The following is a 14,437-nucleotide window of genomic DNA, read 5'->3' as shown; positions in this document are numbered from 1 at the left end:
CATGACCTGGCCCCATGGGGACAAGATAGCATGGGCCAGCCCTGATACAGCATTCAGGAGAAGGGACAGGACTTGGCCCCTTGGGAAAAAGGGGGCATGGCAACACCCTAAGCCAGCCATGCAGAAATAAGGGGGCAAGCGGCCCAGCTCCAATCTGGCTGTGTGGGGGAGGGAGCATGGCCCTGCTCTAACCCACCATACTGGATTTGGAAATTTGGCAGCAGGGAGGGGTGCCGGTATTAATTGCCACTACTCTCCTGCTTCCAAATTTCCTGACGTGTGGAGACTTGTGGAACAATTGAGCATCCCTTTTTTTAAAACAACACTTGATACAGCAACTCCTTCACCAGATGTAATAACTGAATGCTGTGATGGTCTTCACATAGTGAAGTGCAATTAACTTATAATGCAGTTGCAGTGTAGAGTCTGCTCTTGTGTTTACTTTTATGAGCAGAGGACAGAACTCTTGGATCAAGTCTGTACAGTGAACCCATCTGTTTCTGGATAGTAGGAAAGATGACTGCTTCAACTATGAGCAGTACTAGTAACAAGAAAGTCAGGATGTTTGTGAGTGAGTGCTGCCCTTGCTTAGAAATGCCATCTTCTTGTTCAGCCACTTGCTAATGGAGCTCTGCAATAAAATTCACTGCTAGAAAGGTGAGCAAGACATTTCCCTTTCCTCTGGAGGTCCTCTTCACTTCTGTGAAAGGGGCCAGTTTCTGTTGTTCTGTATGCCCCAGGCTCACTGTTTCATAAAAGACTTACGTTTGGTGGGCATAAATGTTCAAGAAGGAAAATGTCCACTTGGCATTTGTGCAAGTACTTGGATTTTATGAATCCTCCAAGTGCTGCTGAACAGGAATGATTCCTGCCTTTCCAAAGGCATAGACTATTTCTAACCCTGGAGGTTGCATGAAATTGAGACTAAAAGTTGTGTTGCTGTAATGACTAACCTGGTGCTCATTTCTTTTCTTTTTTTTCTTTTTTAATTACTGTTGTGCTTTTGCCTTTATTTTTGGTAGGCTTTTTAGTGTGTAAATATTTAAATTTTTAACTGGGGGTATGTTTCATTCGTGTAACGTAGGAATAGGAATGTGTACTTCTTTGTCATTATCGTGAAAATCTGTTCCCCTGGGGAAGTAGGATACTTCTCTGTGTTAACATTTTTTGCCTTCTTCAGATTGGAAGTTTTGTCATATGCTTAAAAGCTGGCGCTCTGGTGTAGGGCCTGAAGACTGGAAGAAGGCCAATGTGGTGCCGATCTTCAAGAGAGGAAGGAGAGTGGATCCAGCTAACTACAGTACCATTAGCCTGACTTCTATCCTGGGGAAGATCTTAGAAAAGTTTATTAAGGAGGCCATCCTTCAGGGACTGGCCCAGGCTAACATTCTAAGGGATAGCCAGCATGGGTTTGTTGCAGGTAGGTCTTGTTTGACCAATCTCATTTCCTTCTATGACCAGGTGACCTATCACCTGGACAAGGGAGAAGAGATTGATGTCATATATCTTGACTTCAAAAAAGCCTTTGATCTGGTATCCCACGATCACCTCTTGGCCAAACGAGGCTCCACCACTATCCGCTGGCTGGGAAACTGGCTCCGTGGTCGGACCCAGAGGGTTGTAATCAATGGCAGTCACTCATCATGGTGCCCTGTGACCAGTGGGGTCCCTCAAGGCTCTGTCCTGGGACCCATCCTGTTCAACATCTTCATTAATGATGTGGACATTGGAGTCAGGAGTGGACTGGCCAAGTTCGCCGATGACACCAAACTTTGGGGCAAAGCTTCCACGCCAGAAGATAGGCGGGTGATCCAGGCTGACCTGGACAAGCTCAGCAAATGGGCGGACGAGAACCTGATGGTGTTTAACACCAAAAAATGCAAGGTTCTCCACCTTGGAAGGAAAAACCTGCAGCACCCTTATAGACTCGGCAGTGCTACGTTGGATAGCACTACAGAAGAAAGAGACTTGGGGGTCATCATTGACCACAAGATGAACGTGAGCCTGCAAGGCGATGCTGCGGCTAGTAAAGCGACCAAAACGCTGGCTTGCATCCATAGATGCTTCTCGAGCAAATCCCGGGACGTCATTCTCCCCTTGGCCTTGATGAGGCCGCAGCTGGAGTACTGCGTCGAGTTTTGGGCTCCACAATTCAAAAAGGATGTGGAGAAGCTTGAGAGAGTCCAGAGGAGAGCCACGCACATGATCAGAGGTCAGAAAAACAGATCTTACGATGACAGGGTGAGAGCCATGGAACTCTTTAGCCTGGAAAAGCGCAGGCTCAGGGGTGATCTGATGGCCACCTATAAGTTTATCAGGGGTGACCATCAGGATCTGGGGGAACGTTTGTTCACCAGAGCGCCCCAAGGGATGACAAGATCGAACGGTCACAAACTCCTGCAAGACCGTTTCAGGCTGGACATAAGGAAGAATTTCTTTACTGTCCGAGCCCCCAAGGTCTGGAACAGTCTGCCAGCGGAGGTGGTTCAAGCACCTACATTGAACACCTTCAAGAGTAAATTGGATGCTTATCTTGCTGGGATCCTATGACCCCAGCTGACTTCCTGCCCTTTGGGCAGGGGGCTGGACTCGATGATCTCCCGCAGTCCCTTCCAGCCCTAATGTCTATGAAATCTGTGAAATCTATGAAAAGAGTCCTAATCTCTACAGCTGTGATGAAGAGCTTCCAAACAAGAGTCAGGTTTGAACAGGTCTCTGCCCTGCTGTTGCTTCATGTAATGCTACCCTGTAGCACAGGGGTGGGCAATTATATTGGCTGGAGGGCCGCTTACCAAGTTTTGGCAAGCTGTCAGGGGCTGCATGGGTAGCCCTGCCCCTTAACAGATGCCCTACCCCTTGGTTGCCATCTTGTGGCTGGATGTTCCACCCTAAGTCCTGACCTTTGCCACCAGAAGTTCCTCCCCTTGTCCCTGGAAGTACTTCTTTCAGCAAGGGGTTTTGCCATCTCAGAACTGGAAAAATACTAAATTATGTTCTAAAAAGTGAACATCTACAACATTCATTAATTTGATTTCAGAAAATACTTTTGTCCTGATTTACATGCGTTTTGTGTAGTGTACATAGAGGTGCACAATAGATTCATAGATGTTAGGGTCGGAAGGGACCTCAATAGATCATCGAGCCCGACCCCCTGCATAGGCAGGAAAGAGTGCTGGGTTCAGATGACCCTAGCCAGATGCCCATCCAACCTCCTCTTGAAGACCCCCAGGATAGGGGAGAGCACCACCTCCCTTGGGAGCCTATTCCAGACCTTGGCCACTGTAACTGTGAAGAAGTTCCTCCTAATGTCCAATCTAAATCTGCTCTCTGCTAGCTTATGGTCATTATTTCTTGTGACCCCCAGGGGTGCCTTGGTGAGTAGAGCTTCACCAATTCCCTTCTGCACCCCCATGATGAATTTATAGGCAGCCACAAGGTCGCCTTTCAACCTTCTCTTGCGAGGCTGAAGAGGTCCAGGTGCCCTAGTCTCTCCTCGTAGGGCTTGGCCTGCAAGTCCTTAGCCATACAAATGGCCCTTCTCTGGACCCTCTCCAGGTTATCCATATCCCTCTTGAAGTGTGGTGCCCAAAACTGCACACAGTATTCCAGCTGCAGTCTGACCAGTACCTGATAGAGGGGAAGTATCACCTCCTTGGTTCTTTTTGTCATGCATCTGCTGATGCATGATAAAGTGCAGTTAGCTTTTCTGATGACTTCGTCACACTGACAACTCATGTTCATCTTGGAGTCCACTAGGACTCCAAAATCCCTTTCCGCTTCTGTGCTGCCAAGCACAGGTCATTTCCTAGGCAGTAGGTGCGCTGGACATTTCTCTTCCCTAGGTGCAGCACTTTGCATTTCTCCTTGTTAAATCTCATTCTATTGTTTTCTGCCCATTTGTCCAACCCATCCAGGTTTGCCTGTAGTTGTTCCCTGCCCTCCAGTGTGTCCACTTCTCCCCAGTTTTGTATCATTGGCAAACTTGGACAGAGTACACTTCACTCCCTCGTCCAAGTCACTGATGAAGACATTGAAGAGTATTGGTCCAAGGCCCGAGCCCTGTGGGACCCCACTGCCCACGCCCTTCCTGGTTGATACCGACCCATCCACCACCACTCTCTGGGTACGACGCCTCTAGCCAATTTGCCACCCACAGGACTGTGTAATCATCCAAGTCACAGCCTCTTAACTTGTTCACCAGTATGGGGTGGGATACTGTATCGAAGGCCTTCCTGAAGTCTAAGTGAATGATGTCAACCCCTACTCCTGTGTCCAGGTGTTTTGTAACCTGGTCAAAAAAAGAGACTAGATTAGTCAGGCATGATCTACCTGCTATGAACCTGTGCTGGTTTCCCTTCAGCATAATTTTTCCTGCTGGGCTCTCACATATATGAGCCTTAATAATGTTTTCAAAGACTTTGCCAAGGATGGAGGTGAGACTGACTGGCCTATAGTTGCCTGGATCCTCCTTCCTCCCCTTCTTGAAAATAGGGACCACATTGGCCCTTCTCCAGTCCTCTGGGACCTTTCCCATGCGCCACAAGTGCTCAAATATTCTTGCCAGTGGCTGTGCAATGACATCAGCCAGTGCCTTCAGTACCCTCGGCTTAACATGAAGTTTTACTTTTGTATATTGTGGGGAGGGTGGGGGGCACGAGGGGGTGGATATAGGTTTGTGGGGGGCTGTGGTATGTGGGGTGTGGGGGAGGGTGTGGTTGTGTCTATGAGGGGTGGACAGGTGTGGGGTAAGGGACCATGTGGGTGCACATGTGGATATGTGAGGTATCGGTGGATATGGGGTTTGTGGGGGGATGTGTGGAGGTTGGGGTCTGCATGTATGGCAGTGTGATGGGGTGTGAGTACATGTGTATGGCTTGTGTGAGGTGTGCATGTGGGACTCACCATACGAACAAACACACGCACGCACACACACCCCTCCCATTCCTGGCCCTAGGGTCCTGGCATGGGCCTCGTGCTCCCTCAGTCCAGTGATGCAGCCAGGAGCAGTGTGGTGCTGGAGCACTGTGGGCAGCAAAGCAGGGAAATTGCTGGGGGTGGGGTGGGACTGGGCTGCCAGGTCCTGCTGCCAGCTCCCCCTGGGTCCTACTGGCCCTGGCTCCTGTCATCCTTGATAGGCAGCCAGGAGCAGATAAAGATTAATTTTCTAAATACAAATTTCAGATAGAATGGCCTGATGGGCTGGATTCAGTCCGTGGGCTGTATTTTGCCCACCCCTGCTGAAACACATGCAGGGTAGAATTAACAAGGTGTTGGTCAGTTTTATTACTCCATTTAAAAACATTCTTAATGACTCCACTGACGTCATCAGAAAAGTCAACTTTGTGTTGTCCTTGTGTGAACTGTGAGTAACAGCAGAGGCAGTAATTGCAGCTAGTAAATGTGAAAAGTGGTGACTTGGAAAGTCCTAAAAAGAGAATGGGGTAGGAATAAGGGAGGGGTTCTCAAAGTTTTTATGCTGTGGCCTGGCAAACTGCAGCCTAGCAGTCACAGCTGATTGCAGCTGGAATTTCTAGCCGGCAGACAGGTAAGGATACCTCCACCCCCAGGCTGGTGGGGGTGGGCCAAACCCTGTACTGCTGCTGGCCCTGCAGAAAAGCCATAGCCTCTCTGCCCAGCTCTGAGGTGGGGGCTGCGGTTTGCCGGTCTGCAACCACTTCTGGTCCAGCAGCTGACTGCTGTGGACTGGCAGCTGACCAGGGATTAAGAACCCCTGGAACAGGATATCTGAAGATCCAATCACACTTGAAACAGCCAGGAGAGACTTTGGGGGTGGGCAGAAAAGTAGAAGAAGGACATTGGGTTTTTCACCTGACCTGAGATTTGTACATTAAATCATAATGTGTCTTCTGAGCATGTGGAGTTTAAAAATGTTTTAAAGCCCTATATATGCATGAGGGAGTGGTTAGAATTAAGGGTGAAGGGCAGTTGATAAGTGGGCTGTTGACAGACTGAGACTAGAAATGCGGCTAGTAAGATAATGAGAAGAGAGTGTAAGGAAAGATAGGAGTCGGGGGGAAGAAAGTAAATAGGAAGCCTACTGGAAAGCATCTAGAACACAGTGTGTCAAGAGGTATGACAGAATGAAAGCAAAAGAAAACTGCATAAAAAGTTGCCATAAGTACTATAACACCACATCTTTATTGCCTTCCGTCCACTTCCGAAAGGGCTGCAGTTAAGCAGCTGGTGTTTATTCATCCTAGTTTTTAGGTCACTATTGCAAAAGGTCTCTACCAGGAATGCCAAATTTAAATTGAGGTGTTAGAACTGGTGTGGAAGGGAAGGCATGTTTTATGAGCTCCAGTGTTTCTGTTCTGCTGAGAAGGCTTAGTCAGTCCAGATGGTCTCACACACATGGACAACTGGAATAGTCTATCTTTTTATTTAAACTTGTTTTATTGAAACTTTGCATTTGGAGGATGGCTGCTGAATGAATGTGAACATTTGTTTTAAATGTATATGATAGTGCTACCAACAGCTTCCACAGCTACTAATCCTGGAAAAAGAAGCAACAGTGTAATAAAATATAATGGAATTAAGAATTTTAAAAACTAAACTAATTTAACTAAATTGAAAGTGGAGTGAAATTATGATAGGACCTTCTTACATGTTCTTGTATTAGATGTCCATACACAGACCTTGCACTCATCAAATAATAAATCAGCAATTACTTGATATCACCTTTTGATGCTGGCTTGGGTTTGGGGCCCGGCCCCTCCCCTCCCCTCCCCTCCTCCAAGTGCCCCAAAACAATAGAAAGAGATTTCAAACAAGCTGTCCAGACATGGACTCCTTTTGTAGACATGTTACTTCTTTCAGGTTTACCATTTACTAATGGTATTGTATTAATATCTCTATGAAGCTTTTATGCCTAGGAAAGTTTTTAGACCTCCTTTAAATAAACTTTTAGATGGTCTTTCCTTCTTACAGGACACCTCTTCTAATTTAATTTCCCAGATGTTGCTTTTCCTCAGTCAAGGGAGAGCTAAAGGTATAGGAGGGCTTTTCCTTAATTCTTTGTTATCTGTTTCTCTCTCCTGCAGGTATGTGCAATCCTCGCAATTACAGTGACACACCTCCAACTTCCAAGAGCACTGTGGAAGAGTTGCATGAACCAATACCTTCCCTATTCCGGGCGCTCACAGAAGGGGACACACAGCTGAACTGGAATATTGTTTCCTTCCCTGTAGCAGAAGAACTGTCACATCATGAAAATCTAGTTTCATTTTTAGAAACAGTGAGCCAGCCACAGCACCAGAATGTGTCTGTTCCAAATAACAATGTCCATGCACCATACTCCAGTGACAAAGGTAATAGACTGTTTGAAGGCTAAATTCTCTGTCAAGAGCAAAATAACTTTCTAACCAGGTTCAAGTGTGCTAGGTAAAACAAAAGTCGTGCAGTAAAGAGTTTGGTCGAATTCTGAACAGGTTATAAAGGAGCGTCCAACTTAAAATTGGTTGTAACGCCACTGTAGGGACTGGAGGAGGACAGGGTTATTGGAAAGGCCAGTTGTAGGAAGTAATGACCCACATGACATCTTGTCAACATGAAATTCCATCTCCCAAACAGGGGGTTTTGTTTACAATGTTCCATAAAAATCTTGGAAGTCAAAGCAATACTTCTGATTCGGAACCTGAAAATGACACTACAACCAGGAACTGAACTTAATCCACCCCAGAGCTAAGCCATTAAGAAAGAGTTAGCTGTTTTGTTTGAAAAAAGAAAAAAGAGGGGGTGGAGGGGGGCAATACCAATTGCTATGGGTATGCAAAGCACGCCCTATTCGACTCGGATTTGGGCCAAATCAGGGACAGTGATTCAATTTGGCTGAATCCGAAGCTAAAGATTCGATGCTGATTTGGAGAATCAGCTATTTGGACATAGACACAGCTTTAAAGTTTTTTCTATGTACTTTGAGGTAGCAGATGCACCTTGTGATCGCTGCAGTGCATGGAGCATCCCACAGGTGTGCAGGGGAGGCCCTCCACATGCTCAGCAGCAAACCCTAAAGTGGACAGGAAGTACTTCTGGTCCATTTCTGGGTCTGCTGGGGAGTGCGCTGGGGGGGCCCCCTGCACCTCCCCGGCTCAGCAGTCAGCCACAGGAGGACCACAGGTACCCCCTCCAGACCCAGGAGGCACCAGTCACCGAGCCAGGTGGGACACCGGGGGGGAGGGGGAGAGGGGAGAGGAACAGCACACTCCCCAGAGGACCCAGAAGTAGACTGGAAGTGCTTCTGATTCACTTCCAGGTCTGCTGCTGAGCGCACTGGGGGGCCCCCTGTGCTTCTGTGAGACACTCTGTGCGCCCCAGCAACTTGGCACTCACGAGCCCCTGCTACTTAGAGGTATGTAGAAAAAACATTTAAAGCTGTGTCTACATCCGAATCTCCAAATCTTTTTTAATTGATTTGGAGGGTTCTGATTCAATTCAGAAAGATTAAAGGGTCCTCTGATACAGTTTGGATTCGGAGATTTGGCCACTGAATCTCCACTGAATTAAATCGGGGACCAAAGCTTTGCACAGCCCTACCAAGTATCTGGTGTGGTTTTTGGGGTCTTTACCACCACCACCAGATCTGAAAGACATGTTAAACACTTGTATGCTTGAAGCTGACAAACTAAAATTCTAGGTAATGCAGGCTTAACCAAAGCTCTGGACAAGCTTATCATTCCTGGCTTTGATGATGTCTTTAGGTGTAGTGAGTGACAGTTGTGGAGGAAGGAGACTTTTGAATTCCAAACAAAACTTATATTATCTTTCCCAGCAAATGTTCCTGTCAAACTTGGAGCAACTTCTTAAAATGTTCCTCCCTTTCATAAAATTTATCCTTAAGTCTGGTGCCTTTCCTTTTATTTATTTATTTATTTATTTAAATTGTTAGCCATATTTGGAATCAGCATTGGCCTATTGCTTGTTTTTCTAAACATTGGTAGCTTTCCTTTCTGCTCTTGTTCTGGCCTTCTAGCTAATGAATGGGATCCTAATTGATAGACCCATTGTTTTCCGTACTAGCTCAAACCTCTGACCTAGTTAGGTTTCTAAGCAAGACTGCTTTTAATTAAATGGAACTCAAACAGAGAGACTTTTATAATTTCCTTTGGTTAAGGCACATTAGGAAAATAAATTAATTCCAGATCCAGGAAACCACATGGGCAGAAAATGTCTAGTTCATATCTGTGTTTGACATTATTAAAATACTTGCTCTCTGTTATTGGAATAATGCAAATAACTATGTTAAATGGTAAGCCACAGCCATGTGTGTTGAACAGTGCATGCAATACAAGTGAATTATGCCTGCAAAAGAGTTATGGTAACTATCCTGAATCTGTCCCAGATAGCTGTGTTATGCTACCTGAGTATTGCCATCTGCGTACCTTTAAGGTGGACTAATAAATTAATTTTCACCATTACTGTAAGTTTGAAATACAGCTCAAGGAAGTGAAAGAGATAACATTAATAAATGGAAATAAGAATGTAAAACATCACTAACCTTGTTTAATTAAATGCCCCAATCCTGGCACCTACTTACCACACCTTGTTTCATGAAACTGAGTGTTTGATAAGGGTGTGCACACGATACAATTAGCACAGAGTAATTTACCCTGGATTTCATTCAATAGTGGACACAATTTCTTGCAGAAGGTGATATTACAGGACCTTGCCACTAGGTGGCAGGGGACCTGCTCTGTATTGGACAAATGGCTACCTGAGAATGAAGCAGGAGCAGAAACATGACACTTACACTTGGTGATTTACCACAGATTTTTTTGCAGGATAACTTTACCCTGGAAAAGAGGAAAATTATGCTGTATTAAAGGTATTCCTTGTGTGCTCACTCTATTTTTAGTCTTTAGTAAACACATAGTGTCTGCACTCCAGGTAAAAGCTAGGTTAAGTTAAAAAAAAAAACTTGCATGCTAAAAAGGAATTCCCAAACTGGCAACTGAGTGAAACTCAAATAGGTACTGAATGCATCTGTTACTGGACTGTAGTAGGCACTTAGCACAGAGATAAAAGTTAATTCTTTCTGTAAATTAGAATTAAGCAGAACTAATCCTTGGAAAGACTGAATTCAGATCTTCAGTGAGAATAGATCCCAAATTGCATTCAGCTTCATGTACACTGAGAAGAAACAGAAATCACTGGACAGCAGGACTGCTTATATGGATGGGCATGTGGGTAATAAGATCACAGGATACAACTGTTTTGCATTCAGGCTTCTCTACAGCTTATGTACAAACTGTTGTGTCCATACCCTCAAAACCGGAGAAGTTAGACAGGGCCTAAGCTAACCCAGAGCAACATGAATTGATCAGTCACATTATGGTAGTACCTGAGGACCATGTAAGAATGCCATCCCATTGTACTAGGCACTGTACAAGCTCAGATCAGTGGTAAATAGAATAGCTCCAGGGAAAAAGTGTGAGCTCAAGCAGAGTGAACTGAGGACTGGTGGCAGTTGTGTTAATTCCATGACTTTTGGGGGCATCAGGTTTACTTTGAATTGAATTAGCAGAACAGGAGAAGTGCAAGGGGGACAGGAATGGGGATGGAGTGGGATGGGATTTGCAGAGTAATAGGCAAACGTAGAACAAAGCTGAGATGATGAAGACTGCTCCAAACCTCCTCACAAACAGCTGGTCAACACATAGTAGAGGCAGTCCATTCTAGGACGGTCTCTGGAGAGTCAAAGAGCTCTGTTTTGGCTTCCTCTGTTCCCACCAGCTGGAGTTTGTCTGGCTCTTTTCTGTTGTTGTTTCAATCTTGAACAAAGAGGCTGTATCAGCAGTGAGCAAGGTTTAGCAAAGGCAGTGCCCTTCATACCAGTATACCTATGCCCATTCGTAGAAAGTACCTCTCTAAATCACTGGGAGCTGGAGCAATGTTTGGTGCAAAGCATTCTGTTCTAGTCTTGGCAAAGCATGAGCTATTGCACCTCACAATTGCTTGTTACCATCTCTCTGATTTCTTTCCTCCTCCTCTCTATCCCCTGCAAACTCAGAGTCGACATATGAGATGTTGCTTTGAACTGCTGGAACTGTTCAAATCTGGCTTTCCACCATTAAACTGTGTTGCAAAAGTTGATTTCCAGTTCTTTGCAATCTGATCTTTGCTTTCCCCTCCCCTCACGTTTTTAGCTTATTCTTCTAGCTGGTAACTTCAGAACCCTGAACTTCTTGTAGCTTGTTACCTTTTTAGAATTATCCCAGTTGTCACAGATGACAGAATCCTAGCAATAAGGAAAAGGTAGTAAATAACGTTTTGAGAACTGATGGAACAAAATCCATGCTACAGTCAAGGTTGCCTTGATTTGACTCCAACTCTTAATTGACTTTTAGCTCCCTTTTTCTGTAGCTCCAACTACGTAAGAACTTTTTCAGAAATGTAGTATAGCTGACTTGCTGAATGCAATAGTATGTTATTATAACAGTCTCTCTCCTTCACTTTTAATAGCCATGCAATGACATCCTACTTTGGAACTATTTGTAAAGCACTTTGAGTTTTACTGATGAAAAGTACTATACAAGAGCGAGGTGTTAGTTATTTGTTTGTAATCAGAGTCTATTTTGTAATCTTTTTTTTCTCACTCATATTTGTTTCTCTTCATTTAATGGGCAGAAATTTTATGGAAATTCTAAAATTTTGGCTTTAGAAGTTAGGAAAAATATTGCAGATCAGAAGTATGATTGTGCTCCATACTTATGTAGTACATCAGCCTGAGCCACACAGGTCACCTGAAAACCAACTCCCACCTGAACAGCCACCTCCCTGCTGGGCCCCCCTCGGGCCCCAGGGGAGGCACACCTGGGCCATGGGTTAGCGAGGATTTAGTTAGGGAGCTTCTGGAGGGGTTGGACGTATTCAAGTCAGCCGGCCCGGATGATCTCCACCCTAGAGTTCTAAAGGAACTGGCCGAGGTCGTTGCAAGTCCCCTGGCACGGCTTTATGAGCACTCGTGGTGTTCTGGTGAGGTACCGGAGGACTGGAAGAGGGCCAGCGTGGTTCCCATCTTCAAAAAAAGGCAGGAAGGAGGACCCGGGAAACTATACGCCAGTTAGTCTTACCTCGATCCTAGGCAAGCTGTTCGAGAAAATTATGCTGGCACACATCCAGGAGGGGCCAGCAAAGGACTGCATGCTTAGGGGCAACCAACATGGGTTCATCAGTGGCAGGTCCTGTCAGACCAACCTGGTGGCCTTTTACGATCAGATCACCAGATCGTTAGACGCAGGGGTAGCAGTGGATATAATCTTCCTGGACTTCCGGAAGGCTTTTGGCACTGTCTCTCACCCCGTTCTCATTAAGAAACTGGGGGGCTGTGGTGTAGACACCCACACAGTCAAATGGGTCGCCAACTGGCTGGAGGGCCGCACCCGGAGGGTGGTAGTAGATGGGTCCTTCTCAAGCTGGAGGGACGTGGGCAGTGGGGTTCCACAGGGCTCGGTCCTCGGGCCCACACTGTTCAACATCTTCATCAGTGATTTGGATGAGGGGGTAAAAAGCACCCTGTTCAAATTTGCTGATGACACTAAGATGTGGGGGGACCTGGGCACATTGGAAGGATGCAACAGGCTACAATCAGACCTAGACAGGTTACAAGGGTGGGCGGACGAGAATAGGATGGGTTTCAACATAGACAAGTGCAAGGTGATGCACCTCGGGAGGAACAACCGGCACCATACCTACAGGTTGGGGAACTCCCCTCTTGTCAGCAGGGAGGCGGAAAAGGATCTGGGGGTCATCATTGACTCCAAGATGAACATGGGCCGGGAGTGTGGGGAGGCAGTCAGGAAGGCCAACCGCACCTTGGCATGCATCCACAGATGCATCTTGAGCAGGTCCAAAGAGGTGATCCTCCCCCTCTAGGCAGCACTGGTCAGGCCGCAGTTGGAGTACTGCATCCAGTTCTGGGCGCCGCACTTCAAGAGGGATGGTGACAGCATGGAGAGGGTCCAGAGGAGGGCCGCTCGTATGATCAGGGGACAACAGGGCAGGCCCTATGAGGACAGGCTGCGGGACCTGAACCTGTTCAGCCTCCAAAAGAGAAGGCTGAGGGGGGATCTTGTGGCCTGTTATAAACTAGTCGGGGGGATCAGCAGGCACTGGGGGAGTCCCTGTTCCCCCGAGCACCGCCAGGAGTGACCAGGAATAATGGTCACAAGCTGGCAGAGGGTAGGTTTAGGTTAGATATCAGGAGGCGCTACTTCACAGAGCGGCTAGGGTCTGGAACCAACTTCCAAGAGAAGTGGTGCAGGCTCCTACCCTGGGGGTGTTTAAGAGGAGGTTAGATGAACATCTTGCTGGGGTCATTTGACTCCAGTACTCTTTCCTGCCATGGCAGGGGGTCAGACTAGATGATCTGCTCAGGTCCCTTCCGACCCTAGAAACTATGAAACTGTCTGCACACAGACATTGCAGTTCGTCCGATGAGCTCTTTAACTGTTGCACTATCACTTGTGTTTCTTCAAAACTCTAGATTTATGCCCTGACTGGAGCAAATGGTTGGGTTCAGTTGGGTCTGGGTACTACCTTAGGTTTTTATGCAAAAATTTAATAGCCTTTGTTAGCTTTAAGATTTCCCTCCCTTTCCGGGTTATGTATCTTTGACATTATGTAGTCCACTAACTCATAACTTAGATCAGTAACTCTAGCCTGAACCTTTATCACACATGCTACATTTGAAGGCAGCCTGCATAAGCATGTGGATTTTAGAGCTCTTAAACTGATCTTTAAAGGGTGAGGGTTTCTCGGTATTATTGGAAGCTGAGCTGGTGCTCTAATGTTGTATGAAATTAATCGTCAGCATGCACTTTTACTGTCTGAATCCCTGGCACAGGATAGAGCTGAAAGGATGGAGAGAAGGAAAAGGTACTACACATCTATCTTCAGTGGCTGGGTGTCAGAGGTGACTAATTTCCAACATCTCCTTGAGCACAATCCAGGGAGATGGATGGAGCCTGATACAATAGGCCTGAGATGTTGAAACTGCTCCATTATTTTTAAAAGGTGTCCTGATCCCCTGATACAAAGATAGTGCTTGAGCTCCTCACGCTGGTCTCAGCACTGTATACTTCATCTCTGTTCCCCAGCTGAAGAACAGGACTTCACCTCCTATCTCCGAGGAGAAACAAGTATATCTTATCAGGTACAAAGGAGAGTAGAGAGAGGACATGACCCAAAATCCTAGCACATGGGGAGGAAGAAAGTAAGTCTCTAACCTCACCAAAGAGGAAAAGCCCCCCAGGTCCTGAGTCACACCTTGAAAGTTGCAGTCAGGCAACCCATTTCCTTGATCTGAGCTCTATCTCCTGTATTTATTTATTTCTTCCTTTAATCCCTGCCTCTGAGCCCCCTCCTCTCCTAGCAAGTGTTCACATGTGAGATTTTAATCTCTCTACAACAAATGGAGTGA

The 14,437-nt window shown here is 46.2% G+C and overlaps 1 protein-coding gene across 4 annotated transcripts in view; it reads left to right on the top strand.

Annotated features, from left to right (window-relative positions):
- Positions 1 to 14,437, top strand: part of TWSG1 (twisted gastrulation BMP signaling modulator 1) — a 41,215-nt gene that overhangs the window by 21,335 nt on the left and 5,443 nt on the right. For all 4 annotated transcript variants that reach the window (XM_090039685.1, XM_090039686.1, XM_090039687.1 and 1 more), the window contains exon 4: positions 7,062 to 7,328. In XM_090039685.1, the coding sequence (XP_089895811.1) occupies positions 7,062 to 7,328 (267 nt within the window). The remainder of the gene's footprint in view (positions 1 to 7,061; positions 7,329 to 14,437) is intronic.

This window comes from Crocodylus siamensis, chromosome 3 (assembly GCF_052110815.1).
Source record: "Crocodylus siamensis isolate JL-2025a chromosome 3, ASM5211081v1, whole genome shotgun sequence".
NCBI lineage: Eukaryota > Metazoa > Chordata > Crocodylia > Crocodylidae > Crocodylus > Crocodylus siamensis.
The sequence above is the reverse complement of the archived record's forward strand: the minus strand, read 5'-3'. Positions and strand labels throughout refer to the sequence as shown.